Source organism: Cyprinodon tularosa, unplaced genomic scaffold (assembly GCF_016077235.1).
Source record: "Cyprinodon tularosa strain WSP-4 unplaced genomic scaffold, ASM1607723v1 ctg107, whole genome shotgun sequence".
NCBI classification, from domain to species: domain Eukaryota; kingdom Metazoa; phylum Chordata; class Actinopteri; order Cyprinodontiformes; family Cyprinodontidae; genus Cyprinodon; species Cyprinodon tularosa.
The window spans coordinates 2,671,307-2,689,950 of record NW_024037860.1 but is presented as its reverse complement, the minus strand read 5'-3'; the positions used below and the strand labels follow the sequence as shown (position 1 = coordinate 2,689,950).

Genomic DNA, 18,644 nt, shown 5'->3' with positions numbered 1-18,644 from the left:
CTGATGATACAGATCACTATGATCGCTCTTCTAAAACAGGTTATTAACGCCTAAATTAACTTAAAATGCAGAAATCTGCCGGCAAAATATGTTCGATCTTATTATCCTGTCTCTGCAGTTTGGATTACGTACATGAAAAACGCCTTCCAGCCGCCGTGGCGAACCACAAAGACGACTTGTCCATAGGCTGCTGTTGAATGGGATTCCTAGTGACAGCTCACCGCCGGAATGTGGGGGTCTGAGCTGCTCCGACAGCGAAATAATATTTGAAGGCAGGATGGTAATCTGGATGAACTGACTGCACAGATGAAGTTTTCAGGTGGACTTTCTCACTTCAAAATAAATTAAAACTACCTTTTACCCACTGATCACAGCAAATGTAGCTGCCATTGTTTCAGGCAAAGAAAGCATAGGGTAGCTCCGCCCAACGCGCATCAGACCCACTTTTTCTACCGCGCAGCCAGAGCAGCAGAGATGCTTCAGCCGTGCATTAGAACTAAACTTATACAAGTATCAAAAATGAAGCATCCTGTGTGTTTTTGCAGCTCTTGCTGCTTTAGGTCTGAATGTACTATGATGCAGAGTTTGTGACATGATTTAGATTTTTTTGCTGTGGTCGAATAAACGGGGAATATGATTCTTTTCTTTTTCTTAACTAATAAACAGTTTTTAGTTTTTGCGTGGTTGGGCGTTCATTCTGCTTTCTGATATTCCTGCCTTGTTTGCATTAAACATTAAAAGTGCCTTTTTAGCCCTTTAGGTCAAGGAGTGAAAAACTGAGTGCGGTTGTTTTTTTCAAAGGCAGCCCTCATAGACATTCCCCTCAGAGCTTCTCTATAAATCACAGAAAGTTGTGCTGACAGACGGGTTAACACCCTGCTCATTTTAAGCCTCCTTTTCTGTCAAGACAGGCACTCAGTGAATGATAATCATATTTTTTTACCTTTTTCTGATGGTGTAACCATTTAGGTTAAGGCTGCGGATAACATTTTGATAACTCGGGTACACATGATCATCAAACCCATTTAAGCATTCGGCCTTGGACTCTGACAGCCGCTTATCGAAGATGACTGGTGGTGGCGAGCGGTGCGGAGATATCCGTTCTATTTAAAGAGTAACCTGACGAAGTCCTTGGTTCAGAGACTCTGAGCAGAAAAGGGGCGGACAACTCAACATGTCAAGTTAGAGCTGCAGTTCTTTAAAGTGTCAAAGATAATAAGGGACAGGCTCCTCAAGGATTAAAAGATGCCGCTTTCAATTTTTCCAGGTATTTCACGGTCACACACAGAGGAGTAGAAGAGGTAAATGATAGTGAGGAGCCTTAAACTTTTAATTCACGGATTATGACAATCTTCTGTTTTTGTTTTTCTTTTCTTCACTTTTATACAGAAAAATAAGTAGTAAAAAATGTCTTGTTTATGCAGGTAGACAGCATGTTCTAAGGCTTAGACTATTTAATAAAGCAAATAAGAAAATGTTAAATTATTAAATTGGTAAAAAAAAGCAATGAAATATTATAAAATAGTCTCATATTTGACCATTTTCTAAGATTGTTCACCGATAATAAAAAAAACGGCTTGTTCCGCTCTTTCTCCACCTCTTTCTACCCTCCTCAGACATCTGATTAATGTCTGTGATTAGAAGAACAGCCTAATTAAAAGATCACATATTTAATTAGAGAACATGGATATCAGTTTTATAGTAGCATAGCACAGTTTTACAAACACCTCTATGGAACATTCAGCCTTTAACAAAATGAGTCAGATATTGAGTAGTTACAGGAGCTGACATTAACAATTATATAATAGTCCTCACTAGCAGCAATAAGAATACAGGGTTCCTACAGCATAAGGCAAGTTAAATTCAAGACCTTTTAAGGCTTTTTAATGCCACTTGAAATAAAAATTTAAGACCAAATTCACAAGAAAAACCTGCTTGCGACAACTTTACCCAAAGGTTTATTTTGACATAAACCACTGCACCAATGTTTCAAATTTTGAAAAGCTTCCCATACAGGAAGAAAGCTAAAAAACACACAAATGACAGATATATTTTAACAATTATTTAACTGAATTTGCAAACTTTGTTTTAGCAGCGAACAAAACAAATCAGTTTTAAAGCCACAACATAACCAGTGCTAAGTCTTTTTGCAGCTATTTTTCTTCGTATCGTTTTCTTAGTATGTTTGATTTAGTGATAAGTGGAGGCGTTGCAGAGACAAGGATAAAACAAAACTGAGAAATAGCTGTTTCTCGGTAACTCCATTTTGACGCTTTGTGTTTCGTGCTTCGCATGTGTGACTCCACTGTCTTAGGTCCCATCGTTCCGAGCTTGAATGACTTCTTGCACAAAATACACTGTGCCTCATGTATGTTCCCTGGTTTTAGCCATGGAGAAAACTCTTGGCTGGATAGAGAATTTAAGTTACATTTACACTTGCTCATATTTTCCAGACAAAAAGTTAATGGTGCATCTCCCAAATGTCCCGGCCGCAACAACGCTTTTATTGGTTCCGCTATCGGGACGGAACCAATAATGGCGAGTCGTTACTTTTTTTAAATAAAAAATTGTCAATTTTAATGTTTTATTTAGATTACAAAAATAAATCGTAATAAAAATAATCCTATTTATGTTGTTTTAAAAACGAAGACCTATGAAAGACTGATTTAAGACATTTTAATACCAATTAAGGCCTTAGTTTTATTTTGCAGAATTCAATGCCTTTTAAGACTTTTTAAGGACCCGTGGGAACCCTGACATTTGATCACTGCTGCACTTTATTGAATGAAAATGTTCATTGAGTTTTATATACACTCTGTGTATACAAAATGTCAATAAAAGTTGTCTAAGTCTAAATATGATTGCCAGAAAAGACACAGACTTCAGCATTCGTGTTTTTTTTCACTATAAAACATCAAGCTGCTGATTGCAAGCTTTGATCAAAGAATTTCGGGCCAATTTGACGTTTCATTGCATATATTCAGCCAAACATTATTGCCAGAAAAGAAAATGGCTGCAACATTTATTCTTAGGATATGAGAAAAGTTGCTGAAACCAGCAGGAGTGTTGGCCTAGTGAGTAGGGCAGTGCGCTTGTGCTCTGTGAAGGTTGCAAGTATCCAGTTTGATCCCCACAGCCTCCACTCTGGGTCTCTGAGCAAGACCCTTAACCCTATGCTGTACCGGAGCACCGCACAATGGCAGCCCACTGCTCCCCAAGGGGATGGGTTAAATGCAGAGGTGAATGTCTCCAATGTGAAATCAATAAAGTTCAAATAATTATTAACCAGCTCTGGTTATTCCGTAAAAATTCAAAAAATATCCACTGGACTTGGTTTTCAAGATTTGAAGACGTTTCGCCACCTCTCCAGGAAGCTTTCTGGTTAGTGTGAAAAGCTTGTTTTTCCTACAGATCAGTGTTTCCCAACCTTTTTTGACTTGGGTATTAGTTTGGGCAGTTTCTCCCCTCTCAGTCAAAAGTATTGATCGTCCAAAAGTGGAACGTACAATAACTAATGATAAAATAAAGACTATTTCACCTAATCTTTTAATATGAGCATTTAATTCTTATCATTGTATTCTTTCAATCTGATATAAAAAAACAACATAAATTTGTTACCTGGAAGTTAGTAAAGAATCGAAATGAATACAAAATAAAATCCTAATATAAACCTGTATTTATAAACCTGAAGCTCCAATGAGTAACTCCCTTATAAATACATTTAAACTTGGTGAATTGGGAACAAAATTCAGAACAAAAATTATAGTCAGACTAACTTAATTAGTTTGATTGGTTTCATAAAAAAACTGAGCTGCTTTGTTAAGCTCTGAAAGCTCAGGGTGAAAAACAGCTGATCCCAGGCTGTTCTCTACATGCAGTCTGTTCCTCTGCTTGGTTGGGATGCGTGTCACAGCTGAAGCTGAACTTAAAGAAAAACATACTTTTTGGTTGATCAAATCTTTTTCACTTTTTCAATTGGGTCTTTACAAGGCATAACAGATCCCAGCCCTTTTTTATTTTACTACCTAAGAAAATATTTTCATGTACCCCTCGCAAAACACCCTGGCGGAGGACCCCTAGTGGGGACCTCCCCGGTTGTGGAAACATGCTATAGAACATCAAGCTGCTTCATACAGTCTGTGGTCATTTACACTTTATAATGCATATTTTCAACCAAATATAATTTTGAGAAATTAAAACGGCTGTAACATTAAAATTTGTCAGGATATGAGAAAAGTGGCTTAAACCAGCCGATAATCTGCCAAATAACCACAATTGTTTTCCCACCAGAGGTATATTTTAACGTTTTTATATCATTAATATAACAACAAGTAGCTCCATTGGTCATATTTTAATCTGTTTTCCTTGTTGTAATGCAGTTGTACAGAGCGAGGCGCGCTCCCGCCCGCGACTGGGGATGCATATCTCAGCAGACATGCAGTTTTCGGCATAACACCGGACTGCGGCCCGCTAATCGGTGACCTCTGCATTAAACCGAAGCCAAGAGTAACGAGTAACGTTTGTTTTAAAAATGCAAGGAATAGAAAGTACAGATACTTGTGTGAAAATGTATTGAGTAGAAGTAGGAAGTAGAGAGAAAAATAAGTAATGGAGTAAAGTATAGATACCTAAAAAGTGTACTTAAGTACAGTTATACCTCGGCTTAGAGCTGTTGTATAACATTCCTTCCACCGCTCCTCTTCTTTGATGCACAGCTCAAATTGTACGCATCTATTAGATCACTGTCTATAAATGCTAAATAACTTGCCAGGCTGTGTGCTCAGAGGTGTTATTGCATCTCAGGTTGAAGAATTGCTTAAATGTAGAAACACAGTGTTTACGTACACTTCATTAAAAAAAGATTATGAATCCTTACTGAAGTAAAACAGAAAACAGTGTCCCCTGTATTGTTCTCAGCCAGTGAAAGGAAAGGGATGTTTATTTTTACGTTTCATTTTGCGGCTCAGGGCTTCCAGCGGTATATTGATGTGATCTATCTGTTTTTAGATGTAGATAACCACAAAATCTCTTCCTTGTTTCTGTCATGAAAGCCTGGCTGCTTGCTCGTGATGCCATGGAACATTTCTCTTCAGTATTTGTTTACAAGAGAGGCTTGACACAGTGGGAGGCCTAAGTAGGAGGAAATGAATGCCTCATCCAGCAATAAAAAATGTACATGTTGAGCAGCAGGGTAACCCCCCAGAAACCACCCTGTGGATATTTTCCATCCTAATATATAGGATATATTTGAACCATTTTCTGTTGGCCTGATCTTTGTTTCTTTTTAACAAATATCAGCATAAAACATTTTAGTTCATGTAGCCGGATTGATCATCCTTAATTTCACTTAGACCGTCGTTGTTGCTGGGCTGAGTTGAAGGACTGCTTCGTAATAATCTCGTGACCCTCTGCTTACAACAGAAATCAAATTCTCCCTCAAATTATTTTTTGCTCCCAATCTTCTCTAAAGTGATAATTCCCTGAAATAAGCCGAAACTAACAGAAGTAATTGGAAGACCTGCTGCTTTCTTTTGTTTTTCTTTCTGTCTGTAAATTTTTCTCTGACTCATTTTAAGACCATTAAAGTGTTTTGATATGTGCCATTCTGACTTAGATTTGCACATTGTTTAATTGAGACATTTCACAGCTGGACTCTGCTGGACTTCTACAGAAAACCACCCTAGTTTGCTCACTCGTTTCTTTTTATCTCTCTATTTTATGAACTATTATTTTTTTTAACATCCAGATAGTTTAGAGCAAAAATATTTATATGAGACCACATGAAAATGCTTTACTTGATAATACTAATGAAAATAAATACATAGCTTGTATGTAAGTTGGAGCTGATGATGGCAAATCAGTGCTTTTCCTTTTTGTTGTTTTGCACCTTTTTTGTCTCTTATTCTTCTACAAATAGGACAACATTCAGGCCAGCATCTGTTTAAAGCTAAGCTCTCAGGTATAAAGAGAAAAAGTAGAATTTGCTGTTACTCTAACAAGGTTTATGTGTTGATTTCAGAGTTTTGTTAAAATAAATACTTTGGCTAACCGGAGCAAAGAGGAAGTCATATTGTTCATTTGCCCAAACTTGGTAATTACAGTCTAACTCCTAACAGCAACAGTGCATGATCTGAGACTGTTCGACATTTTAGCAGCTTGAGGGAGAGAACTGCATGACTGTCTCCTGATTTTTCATTTGTTGCTACAGTAACGTTAACCTTCATGGCAGCTCTTCACTGAGTCTAACAATATTAACTACGTTCCTCCATCCACACTGAAACAGATTCCAGACAAAGGGTAGAGGCATGCTCATTATTATCCTCTGCAGAACTTAAACAAAGCAGCAGATAAAGTCCATGTTTGATATCCACAATATCAGCAGGATGTCTTTACTGGCCTTGATTAGTGGTGAAATGGAAGCTGCTATGTTTTTCAAACAGCATGTAATGTTGGGGTTAGCTTACACAAAAAAGCAAAAGAACATATAAAACTGTCGTGTCAAAAGCGATTTCACAGTACCTCACTTTTGTGCTGGTGCAGCGAGGAAAAAATGGGCATAAAGGAGCAAAAGCAGCCCTGCTTTCAAACAGAACTAGGGCATTCAGTAGGGCTGCAACTAATGATTATTTCGCTAATCGATTATTTTATGATTTTATAATCGGATAGCCAAAGATTCTCTAATGAAGGCTTTGCAACATTAAACTCAAAAATTTTACAGTTGAGGAGTTCTGGATAGAGCATATTGACAGATTATAATTTTTTTTTATCTTAAATGCAAAATGTTTATATATGTTATATGCTCTAAATAGCTTGCTCTGTCAGCTAAAGGTACGTTTTAGAGTCACTACACTTCAGTCAACAATTAATCGATTACTAGATTAGTTGACCATTATTTCAATAATCGATTAATCAAGTTTAATTTGATTGTTTCAGCCCGAGCGTTGGGCGACAGTGGCATTGGATGTAGGAGTTTGCCCTGAAATCGAAGGATTGGCGGTTCAAGCCCTGGCTCCAACTTTCATTGTCGTTGTGTCTTTGGGCAAGACACTTCACCTGCATTGTCTACTGATGGTGGTCAGAGGGCCCCGTGGCGCCAGTGTACGGCAGCCCCGCTTCTGTCAGTGAGCCCCAGGGCAGCTGTGGCTACAATGTAGCTTGCCACCATCAGTGTGTGTGTGTGTGTGTGTGTGTGTGTGTGCATGAATGGGTGAATGGATGTAGTGTAAAGCGCTTTGGTCCAGTAACCTGACTTGAAAAAAGGCGCTGTATAAGTATATGCCATTTACCATTAGCGTTCACTAAAAAGTCGACTACTTAACTTTATTAAGCAAAGTCGGATCATATTTGGACAATTGTAAAGCTGCCCCCTAGCGGATGTGTGTGGCGATGTGCGTACCGCATGCAAACCTCGTCTCTCACTGGCTTATTCTATGGGCTTAGTATAGCAAAGCTGGATTAGGACTTCATGATATAACCAAGTCAGTCAATACAGCAGGAGAAAATTTTAGTCATCCGTTGTGATGACATCATAGGACGAGGCAACTTTACCTTTTACTGTTGACCTGGAATAACGGGTCATTAATGCCCTAATTAGAACAGCAGTCTATTTCATAGGATGTTCCAGCTCTATAGAAATACTACATAGACAGCTTTTTCTTCTCCTCTAGTTCCTCCCATTCATTTATCAGGATCAAGTCCAGACACTGACTGGGCTTCACCAAAATACTTTCCAGCTCATGAAACATGTTCTTTGCCAGGAGTGTAATTGTGCAGCTTGATGATTATAACCTGTTGTTTTATTTTCATCCTTTAATCGTGGGTCTCTTTTGTTTGACTGTCCTGCTGAGAGAGACGCACAGAAATCTGTCACACTGTGCTGGTGTTTCATGTCACTGCACCTTTATTTCCAAGGTTTTTTTTTTTCTTCTTTCTTTTTGTTTCTTTGAGTCCTGCTCTGATTCAAGGCCCCGTATGACTGATCAAGCTCAACAGCCCTATAACGCACCTGATTCTTCTCCCCAGCTCCCAGAGGGAACGGCTGCTTTCTTCTTTCAAAGGCCTTTTTGCTGTGAAGTGAAGCTGATGTGACTTTACTTGGAACTTTAATTTTGTTTCTTCTCTACAAAGGATGGTGTTTGAATCACATTGTGACATGTCAGAATACACACAGGAGGCTCTGGGACTATCCCAGACTATCCCTCTCCCTCCACAAGCCAAGCTCTGCTCTCTGCTGATTTCTCCTGATAATACTGTCATGAAATATTTTCTGCAAAAATGCAATACTTCTCTCTTCTTTATTAAGATTAATTCCCTCTGACCATTTTTAGTGTTAGACAAACCAAAGTCTTCCCTGGTTACATATATGCATCCAGTCCTTTGCTAAATTATTCATACACTTTGTCAAATCAAGATGTGTAAAGAAAGTTGTGAAATGTTTTTTTTTTTTTTTTTGATTGTCCTTATTGCATTTGTGTTTCATCTCTTTAGATCCACTTTTCTTTGCAAATACAGATATGATTCTTTTGTATGTATCTATCCATTTTATATCTAGAGAGCTAGTTATTTAATTAGATTAGACATAGCATTTGCATCTTTATAACCTGCAAACTTTCAGTTTATTTTAGTTCTGAACTTGACTGGGCTATCATAATGCCTGGTTCTTCATAACTCCGCTTTAAAACCTTGCTTTTAAGCCATGCTACTGTAGCACTGGCTGTACTTCTATAGCCAACAGCCCAATGGGAGATTATTCTCTGCCGCAGTCTAGAGTTTGAGTTTTGAGTTTTATTGGAAGGATCCCCATTAGCTACAGCTATACTGCAGCGATTCTTTCTGGGGTCCTGAAAAACAAAACAAAGAATACAACAAATAAATGAAAGGAAAAGAAAATACACATATAAACAACAAATATACAAATAAAAACGAATCTACACTTACACCTGTAAACAGTCTTCTGCAGCATCTCTTTTTTCATCATCTTTTTCTTGTTTTCTATGATTGCCTTCCCTCCATCTACTTTTCCAACAACTTCTATTTGTCTCACTGCTGAACAAAGCTAACTTAGTATATCAAGGTCACAGTTGTATTTCACTTTGTTCAGGGTTTGAACACACGTCGTCATAAAATAAAGAACCGGTATTTACGGAGTCTTTAATTGATGACAATATACATTCATTTTGACGTTCAAAGTTCCATTATATTTTTTGTACACATGAATACAAAGACAAACGCTTACACGGAAAAGCAGAAACTTTATACTCATACCTACAACACTTCAGGCATGATTACATGACCTACTGTATGAGTCCCTTCCCATGGGCGGTTCTAGACAGGGGCCAATGGGGGCCAGTGCCCCAGGAGATCATGTCCTGTGCCCAGTTATGGCCCCTGTGCTGAAGACATAATACTCAAAGAAATTCTAATGGTGATATGCGCTAGAACAGACATGGTTACTGATAGGTCCTTTGGATCTATTTCTTTTTTTTCTTTGCAAATTCTGTTTTACTAATTATTTAAAATCAATAAGGTGATAGCTTCAGTGGTTTTGAGATAGGATCCCAGTTTTCACCTGCTTAATTATTTTTTTCAAAACAAATAAAAAAAAAGAAAAGTTTTTAAAGCTGAATTTATGAGTTTTTCTAGAGTTCTAATACAGATTTTATAGAAAACGGTGAAGTCAAAAATATGTAAAATTCCTAACTTCTGAATGTATATTGACCTAATAAGACATAGAATTTTAATCAAACCTAACTGAAGAAAAATTTCACTCCATGCAGCTATCTTAATATATTTGAATCCCTTGCTCTGTTTTTATTTCATGCTTTTCTGGGCCCCCATGAAAACAGATCAAGCTTTTAGTTTTATAAAAAGTCTGCTCTCCCTAAACAAATGCACTACCTGACAGTGCTGTACTTACTGTGGAGATGTACGGCCAGATAGATGCAGGTGATACAAGTCTTAACCAGATTCACAGAAGGAAAAAAAAAGTTTGTCTAAACATGTCACTGGGAATAAAGTAAAAAGTTTAGACTTTGAAAAGTGCAGAACTGTGGATTGACGCATTTAGGGAAACCTTGAGGCATGTTTGCCGAGTGATTTATTTGCTATTTTTCTTGCAAAAAAACAAAACAAAACACTCAGTTGTAGTTGATAGTTTAAAAGCATCCTGCTCCCCACGGTTTGAATAATATCTCGAAGTCTCCTTGTTAGTGTTGAAATGCAAGCCAAACTTGCTGTGTTTACTGAGGTTGGTCTCAGTGAAATCAGATGATGAATTGGGGCTTTCGTGTCGTGTTACAAAGTAGCATGAGGTTAAGTCATTGATTTAATTCAAATGATCAAATTATGGGTTTTAACTAAATAGTTCCTGGGTTTTAAGAGAGGAACTACTGGCCTCCTTCAATATGTTTACAGAATCAGAGCCATCTATTTTGACCAAGACTAAGTTTATTAACAATAAATAATAAAAATCAGCATCGCTGGCTTATAGACTTTAGGTGTGTGTGTATATATAGACACACACACACACCAGTCTATATTTCTATCCATATAAGGACTTTACATTCACATATTTCTTTTATTTACTGCATTTTTGCCTAATCCTCACTTTTACCCTAACCATTGTCAGTGTATTCCTAACCCAAAGTTCAACCACAACATACCTCTAACGAAATTTCTTTTTGTGTACACTCTGGGTGTACAAAATGATAATAAAGTCTGTCTAAGTCTAAACTGACTCTCTAACGTTAAAAATTGAGATGCACTACATTAGGACCAGCCTTCAGCCCCCATAATGCCTAAGTAACATAAATAATTACACACACACACACACTCCTTTTCTTGGTAATATGCATAAACATTTTGCTTCCGAGTTCTGCCGTTTTTTTCTGTCGTGTGATCGGATGTAGAAGTAGTTCTCCAGGTTTAGTTCAAGAAAACCCCCTTGAGTATAAGTTAAACAAATTAACATGTCTCCCATAACAAAATGAAGTAATTTTTCATGTTAGCCTATAATTGAATAAAAATTTGTAAAGGATAGAGCACTAAGTGAAATCAAGAAACATTATTTTTAACTGACTGGCTAAAAACTAAACTATTAAGTGATATAATTTACAATCCTCTGATTGAATCCTATTAAAAGAAGTAATGTAGAACAACAATTCCCTACCTGGTACAATTTTACTCACAATGAACCGAGTCTATAAGTATACTGTTTATTTTACCAGTACTCCAGATCGATCAGCTATGCTGTTTATATTTGTAAGCATGCATTGGTAATACTGATTAATTAAAGTAATAATGAGGTCGCTGAACATAAGGGAAGAAAAGAAAGTAAATTTTTCGTTTAAACTCTACTAAAACACTCCTCTTACATAATAACCAAAATTACTACAAATAACCCACACCAGTCTGGATGGGCCAGAGATGGCTGCATATTAGGCTAATCAGTCAACTCAATCTTCCTGGATTTGTGACTCATACATCCCCTCATTAAAAGCCTGTAATTGTTTGTGATCGTGGCTGTATTTTATTTGATTGCCTACTATTTGGCAGAAAGCCATAAACTCCCCCTAAGAAAAGCAGAGTGATTCATCACTCAAAGTTTTTCATGACCACAGACATGAATGAGAGCAACAGGCCTGTAGTCATTTGAGCTTCTGGTGGTGTATTTATTAGCTGTGGGCTCATACTGAAGATTTTAAAAAAGGGAACCTCACATTGCTTCATAAACCTGTCAAAGATGTGGCTGAAGATGGGGATCACATAGATACGGAGACGCTATCAAGAGCTCTATTACCATTTAGACACTGGAAGACCCTTTTAACATCCTTCTCTTTCAACTTGAAAGAGGAAGATAAAAGGGATACATTGTATTGTTATTAGTTTGAGAATGCAAGCAGTCCCTTGTTTGAGTGTAACAGTGCAATGATACTGGTACTCTATTCTATAGAATATATGGTAAAGATCCTTACCAAGGAGTGATGTCATTTACAGCCGTGTTTTCATCCAGTCATACAAATTATGAGAAACCTTTTAAAATGTAAAAAATAAAACTTGCTAATTTTTCCATCCACTGGAAGAAATTAACCAGTTGCTGTGAAGCATAATGTCGACATATGTTTAGGTAAACTTGGCTGTAATAAACAGGAAGTAGAGTTAACTAGCTAGCACAAACTGCTGTTCAGTAACGGATCAAAATCTGTTGCCATTGGCTGAGTTGTACTTACTTTGTCATGTCGGCTAGTATTAGTGATGGCTCAGGTCATCCAGAGATGTCAAGAGAAAGAAATATCTTTCTAGTGCTGCTTTAAGTAAGCCGGTGAGGGAAACAGCTGATCAGTCATGAGCAGTGTTCGGCAAGTTACTTCAAAAAAGTAATTATTTATCGTTGCTGGTTACTTCTCCAAAAAAGTAACTGAGTTATACCCCTTTCCTACTGGCCAAAAAAAACATTTTAAGCCTGGAACAGATGACTTTTAGTGGCAGTGGGAACAGCTCAATGACACATGTCTACATGTGTCAAACGACACGGCAAGAAATCCGCATTAAAAACACCTCCGATTGGCATGCTGTGGGAACACCAGATCCAGGTCAATGACGACACGCAGCGCCAGTCACTTCTGATCTAACAATGAGAATCAACCTTGTTTAGATTTGATAAACATGTAGCAGCACTGGTGCAAGGGGTTTGGAAGGACAAAAGAGCAAAACAATAAAGCACACTCACTATTCCCTGGCTTCCTTAAGGGCTGGTTATCCTCCCACAGTGGTCTATCACAGTGAGCTTGTCGCAGGTATGTCGCAGACATTTTTGATTTATGCTCAATATTGAAGCCAGGTATGAGCTATGTTTATTCCACACCACAACACAAAAGAGGAAAATCAGGAACTAGCTGTGGGTCTAGTTACGGCAGAGGCAGTGAGGAAGTAGGAGCAAGTTTGTACGACAGAGGAGGGACATGAGGGCCGAAAAAGAGCGGGGATCCAGGAGGAATAAGGGTCCCAGCGTTCTCGCACACCTTGCTCTTCTAGCTGGTCCAACTTCACGACTCGTTTTCCACGATGGCGGTTATACAAACTAAACAATCCGGTAAGGTACCAAATAGGAGATGCATAGTTTAGAGCAAATGTAGATTTGATCAATCAGAGGCCTCCTGTCTGCGGGACTGTCTGCGGACACCTACAATTTGGGAGAGGTGCAGCAGAGTGTCTGCGGAGGGGGCAGGGACGTCTCTGTGTTCACCGTGACACCTATGCAGAGGAAGTATAAATGCAAAAATTCCGAAGTATAAATCATCCTTTATACGGTGCTCTCCACCGTTTACTTTCCTGATTTCTGTCAAACTGGTGGCAGCATCAACCATCAAACACTCGTTAACGCGCCATTTTCAGTGGGAAGAAGGCTTTAATGACTCAGATACTGCTCAATTAAAATAACTCATTACCAACCAATGTTGCTACTTTTTAAGTTTTGAATTGTCAAAGAATTTGGAAAACTTTCTTGTTATTGGAATTTTACATACTACTAGAGGGTCAATATGGAATGTAAGGTGTTAATAATTAATCAGTAAAGTAATTAAGTAAACTGTTTACACATCTGATACAGTGAACCCTAGCTATAACGCGGTTCCATTTTCACGGTCTCGCTGCTTCACGGATTTGCATCATGCATTGTTAAACTTTATTGTCGAACATAATCAATGGTGGCATGTCGGTTTATAAGGATCTTTTGGCCCAGAAGAAAAAAGAGCGACAGCAACTACCGATAACTATGTTCTTCTCTCCAAAAAACACACCTGCACCGCAGGCTTTAGAAGAAAAAAAACACCACAGAGCAGAGTCAGGATACAGCGGCTCCGTCAGAACAGCAGTGAAATACTGTACTGTACACGTCAGTCACTATTTGTCCTACTGTACTTTGTATTTTTTTTCATTATCATTTTTCATTTTCTCCCATTCCAATCCATCACGGCGGGGCAGTGCTGATCCCCGCAATATTAACCCTTCATTTCGTATTGATGATTAAAATTATTATTTATTTATAACTATATTATTTTACAGTACAGTACAGTAGTTATTTGTAAAAGGTTAAACAAATGCTTGGACCTGTAATAAGTTTTAGTTCCTTGATTTCAATGTTGTATGGAGTATTTCAATGTCTAATAACTTTAAAAAAATAAAGGTTTCTACTTCACGGATTTCACCTATCGCGGGTTCTTTAAGGAAAGTAAACCCCACGATAAACGAGGGTTCACTGTACATCTAAAACTAATCTGCACTATTTTGGTGTGTGTGGTTTGAAAAGTGAGTTGCAGCATGATTATGCAGATGTGGTGATGTTTTTGTTTATAATAAAATTTACATTTTTTGGCATTTATTTTTTGCACATTGACAGCCTTCAATTAGCTATAAAATTGGTATAAAGCTGAAAAATAATGTTTTTCAAGCTATTTTACAAAAATAAAAACTATAATCCAGGAGAAAAATAAACTAGCAGGTGACTACGATCCCAGGATTTTTTATGTGAGAAAATGTAAACCATGCAAGGAAAAACATTATAGCCGTGATAAAGTGGCGAACATTTGTTGATTAAAGGGAGCAGCTGTCAGTCAGTGTTAAGATGATGCACGGAGCTGCTTTAACTTCTAGCTTCTAACAGACGTTTATAAAGCCAAAGATCCTGCACACAGTGATCAAATCACAGTCCAATTTAGCCTTCAATTAGCTCTTTTTCAGCAGGAACACTGTCATTGAATCAGTGGATCTCTGCCACCATCTCTCCTCTGTGATCATGCTGAAGTTGCACATAGCTGTTGCATTCACCACATGCTCTTACACCAGGAAAATCTAGTCCTTATTTAGACACAGTAAGTAACGAATAATGAATCTGTTATAGGCGCAGTAATGACTAACATGTTACTGACTTTTATAAAGTAATTAGTTACAGTGCTAGTTAATGGAAAATTAACATGTTTACTGTAACGTGGGACTTGGTAACGCCAAACACTGGTCATTAGAGGTAAATGTTGGCTACCTCACAACTTATTTGACAAATGGGTTTCCAGTGATCGGAGTAATGCGTTGAACGCGTTGAAAGTTACTAATGCCGTTACCTTTTTTAAGTAACGAGTAATCTACCTAATTGCTTTTTCAAAGTAACGTGCCCAACACTGTGGGTTTCTGCCTCCTCTTTAATGCCGCCTCTGTTGCAAATAATTTAAAAACGTCCGCCAAAACACCCTATTTTGCAAATTATTAAGTTGATTTGATTTTGGCTGCTTTCCATCAAGTTCTACTAATGCAATACTAAAATGCCATCAAAATAATTGATGGGGGAAGGGCATATTTTAGAAATTGTTTCCAAACTTTTCAAAGAAGTAGTGTCGCTTTTTTGTTTTGTTTTTATCTCTCTAGTGTTTTTTCGCCAACTTGATCTGGTTTTGTCTGCTTGTTTCTCACCTTGTTCCATAGAGCCTGTTCACCACTGCAGAATGCCATGTCCTTTGCCTTTAAATTTGATTAAATAAATCAAACAAGGTTTACTGTTGTTTAAAGTGCAAAGTATATTTAACTTGAAATCAACCCTTCTCACCAAATCTGATGTATAATTTCACGCTCAGCTAATTAGTTAATCAGAGAGGCTAAAGGTTTTTTCAAGGCAGGTTTAGATTAGTATCTTAGACTCATCTTCCATTTTATAACAGAAAAAAACCACAGGCTTAGATGTTTTTAGTGTCTGTAAGTTGGTAGAAGGAGGAGCTAACAGGGATCAGAGTCCCAGCCCTGCATGGGATACAGGACTGTTTGCATCTGCAGAGCTGTAAAACCTGTTATCCAGTGTATGTTTATCTTTGGTGGATCAATTAGCATGCTGTTTGTATCTGGGTACTTCATTTGAAAAATTAGTGCTGTTTTATTCCCTAGGAACAATAAGATGAGATTCTGTTTGTATTTTCTTTTTTTCTCAGCACCTGTTTTTATTGGACTGGTGACCCAATATCTTAAAATGTCTGTTAGTTTCTTTCTATTAACCCGATAAAATAAACCTTCAAAGCATTTAAATTATAAAAAGTGACCATTAAGTTGACCCAAATAATTGATCAAAGCAGAAAACAAAACCTTTTAGAGACTTTCAAAAGCCAGGAGTTCCTTTTAAGTATTACAGAGCTCTTTTGTAGTATTTTTTTCTTTTATCTGTCGGAGTTATCTGTTTTCATAATCAATTTGCTTGTGCTTTGGTTTTTGTGTTTGTTTCTGTTGCTCTCTCTCTCTCTCTCTCGTGCTCCAGAAATTTGGCAAATATTAGATTCGGGGTTTCAGATCCGCAGCAAAGAGACAGAACGATAATAAAAGCGACTCCTACTGTGAAATTCAATTCAGTGTGTGGCGAGTAGCATCAGAGAAACAGCATCCCAAGCTCCCAGCCTGAACCAAACTGTTGTTTTATGCTAAGTTATTTTAAGTTGAATGATTCCTGCCATATTTACAACTTGCAATGAGACTGTTTCACATCTATCAACTCATACGCTCAGTTTGCTCTGTGTGTGTTGTTTTCATAGGGAGAGGAGAAAAAAAGGAAGAATGTGAAATATTAAAACAAATGTTTTAGCAAGGAGAGGAAGATTGCTTTTTGACAGATGCTCTCATTTGCATGATGGCCTCCAGCAAATCTCTTTTAGACCGAGAGCTGCCAGTGCTGCTCTGTGAATGAGTGTTAATGGGCTTCTCCTGCAGCATATAGAGCCCTTTTATTTCCAGTGACTATTTCACTGCAACTGTCATGCAAATTTACTCCCATTTCCCTTTTTTTTTTCTTTTTTAAAAAGCCCTTACAGGTCAAATCCAAGACGTCTCCCTGGGCCAGGAGGAGCCGGCGCCTCGGGTTGAAGTAACACCTGAGCTGGACCTGGAAGTGGTTCCTGAATCCGCCGGAGACTGGCACAATTGTTCTCCTGACTACTCCCCGCCAGGACTGCCTAGTGTCATGAACTCATGAAGTTTCACAGCTGAGCAGCCAAACTTTGCTGAACTAAGAGTTTGGAAGAAAAAAAAAAGAAAAGCTTCCTGACTTTTTAAATTAGTTCCACTTAGAAGGAAGGCTTCATCCGCCTGCCTGCTGTTTTATCACAATTAGCATTGAAGTAAAGGGAGCGTGCCTCTCCGCTTCTCTGGAAGGGTTTAATGACTTTTATCCGTTTGACTAGTCTGTGATTGTCATCGGCCTCCAGAGAGGTGGGGCTCCATCGGCTCAGGCTTCCCAGGGAGATAACCCCTCAGCTGATGGAAGTCCCTCTGATGCTGACCCTCGACAAGAACAGCCCCGCGGAGAAGCAGAGTCTGGTCCCTCCATTCCCGATCAAACAGACTGAGAGGAGAGGAGAGGACGAGGCCAGCTGCCTTAGCTTCAGGAGCAGCAGACATGACCAGTTACTGCTGGTTCCAATATATCTGTCACTTTTGTTTGACATGTTTATAGTGTAAATATTCCGCCTGGATGTGAGATAACATTTCCAGATTAACTGTAAAAATTGGACTTAAAGAATCTGTGAAGGCACTGATTTGGATTCAGTTACTGAATGAAGATGTTGTTATTTGCTTTTGTATCGTTTGGACTGAAATAAGTTTATTCACTGTAGTTAATTGTGTAAATATTGTTGTCAGAAGGCATATATTTTCAAAAAAAAAAACACACACTGGGAAACAGATTATTTGGATAAATGTCATTTTGGTAAAAGTAAAGCTAAGATGATACACTTTTGGGGGGTCGTTTTCCAGTTTCATTTCAGTTTCTTTATAAAGTGCCATTTCACAACACGTCATCTCAAGGCACTTTACAGAGACAATACTTTTGCAGTTCTGTTTTCTATGGGTGATTTTAAACTTCAAATTAAAGGACATTTTTTATGAATGCAGTGTTTCTTGTTGCTCAAAGGAAAACAGCAAACTAACTTGAATACAAACAATATTGACTTTTGAGTTTAAATTAAAAAGTTAAAGGTTTTCCCAATTCATTTGAGATCACAAAGGAATTAGGGGGTTTAAGCCAGTAGAGCCGGTGTTCTGTTGGACCAGCATACCCATAGTCAACATGTTAGATTTGCGTTTATCCATTTAATTTTGTACGAACTTTAGACTTTAAACTGCCTCAACAAGCGTGTATCCCTTTAGTCATGTACAAAAAAACTATTTAAGGTCAGATCGCCATACGCTTCAAAATAACACCAAAAAAAAGTAATAAGTCGTTTTTTTGTACATGACTGAAGGTATACATGCCTGTTGAGGAAGTTTCAAGTCTATTTTTCATACAAAACTAAAGAGATAAAGAGATAAACTTAACTGACCAAGTATGCACATCTGACAGAACACCGACAGGTAATCCCAGATAAAAATGCAGTTTTTATTTTTTAATCTGGTAGTAAATTTTTTTCTCAAGCTTATTAAGAAATGATGAAGCAAAGTTTTTCAGTAATCCTATTTAGGCATTCATTAAAGTCTGTTGATGCAGAGTTAGATGATGGCTGTCCATATAAACAGGCTGGGTGAGTAAAGAAAAAGAAACCTACTGATTGGAGCTGTAGAGCTCAACCCCTCAGGTGGAAGAAACTAAGAGGCCAGCGGTTTGCATTGTGTTACATATAAGGGAT

At 37.9% G+C, this 18,644-nt stretch overlaps 1 protein-coding gene across 5 annotated transcripts in view; it reads left to right on the top strand.

The window, feature by feature from the left end:
• LOC119786164 (zinc finger protein 236-like) overlaps positions 1-17,908 on the top strand; it is a 116,616-nt gene extending 98,708 nt beyond the window's left edge. For all 5 annotated transcript variants that reach the window (XM_038289339.1, XM_038289356.1, XM_038289332.1 and 2 more), the window contains exon 32: positions 16,827-17,908. In XM_038289339.1, coding sequence (XP_038145267.1) covers positions 16,827-16,996 — 170 coding nt within the window. In that variant the 3' untranslated portion in view covers positions 16,997-17,908. The remainder of the gene's footprint in view (positions 1-16,826) is intronic.
• Positions 17,909-18,644: the final 736 nt, after the last annotated feature.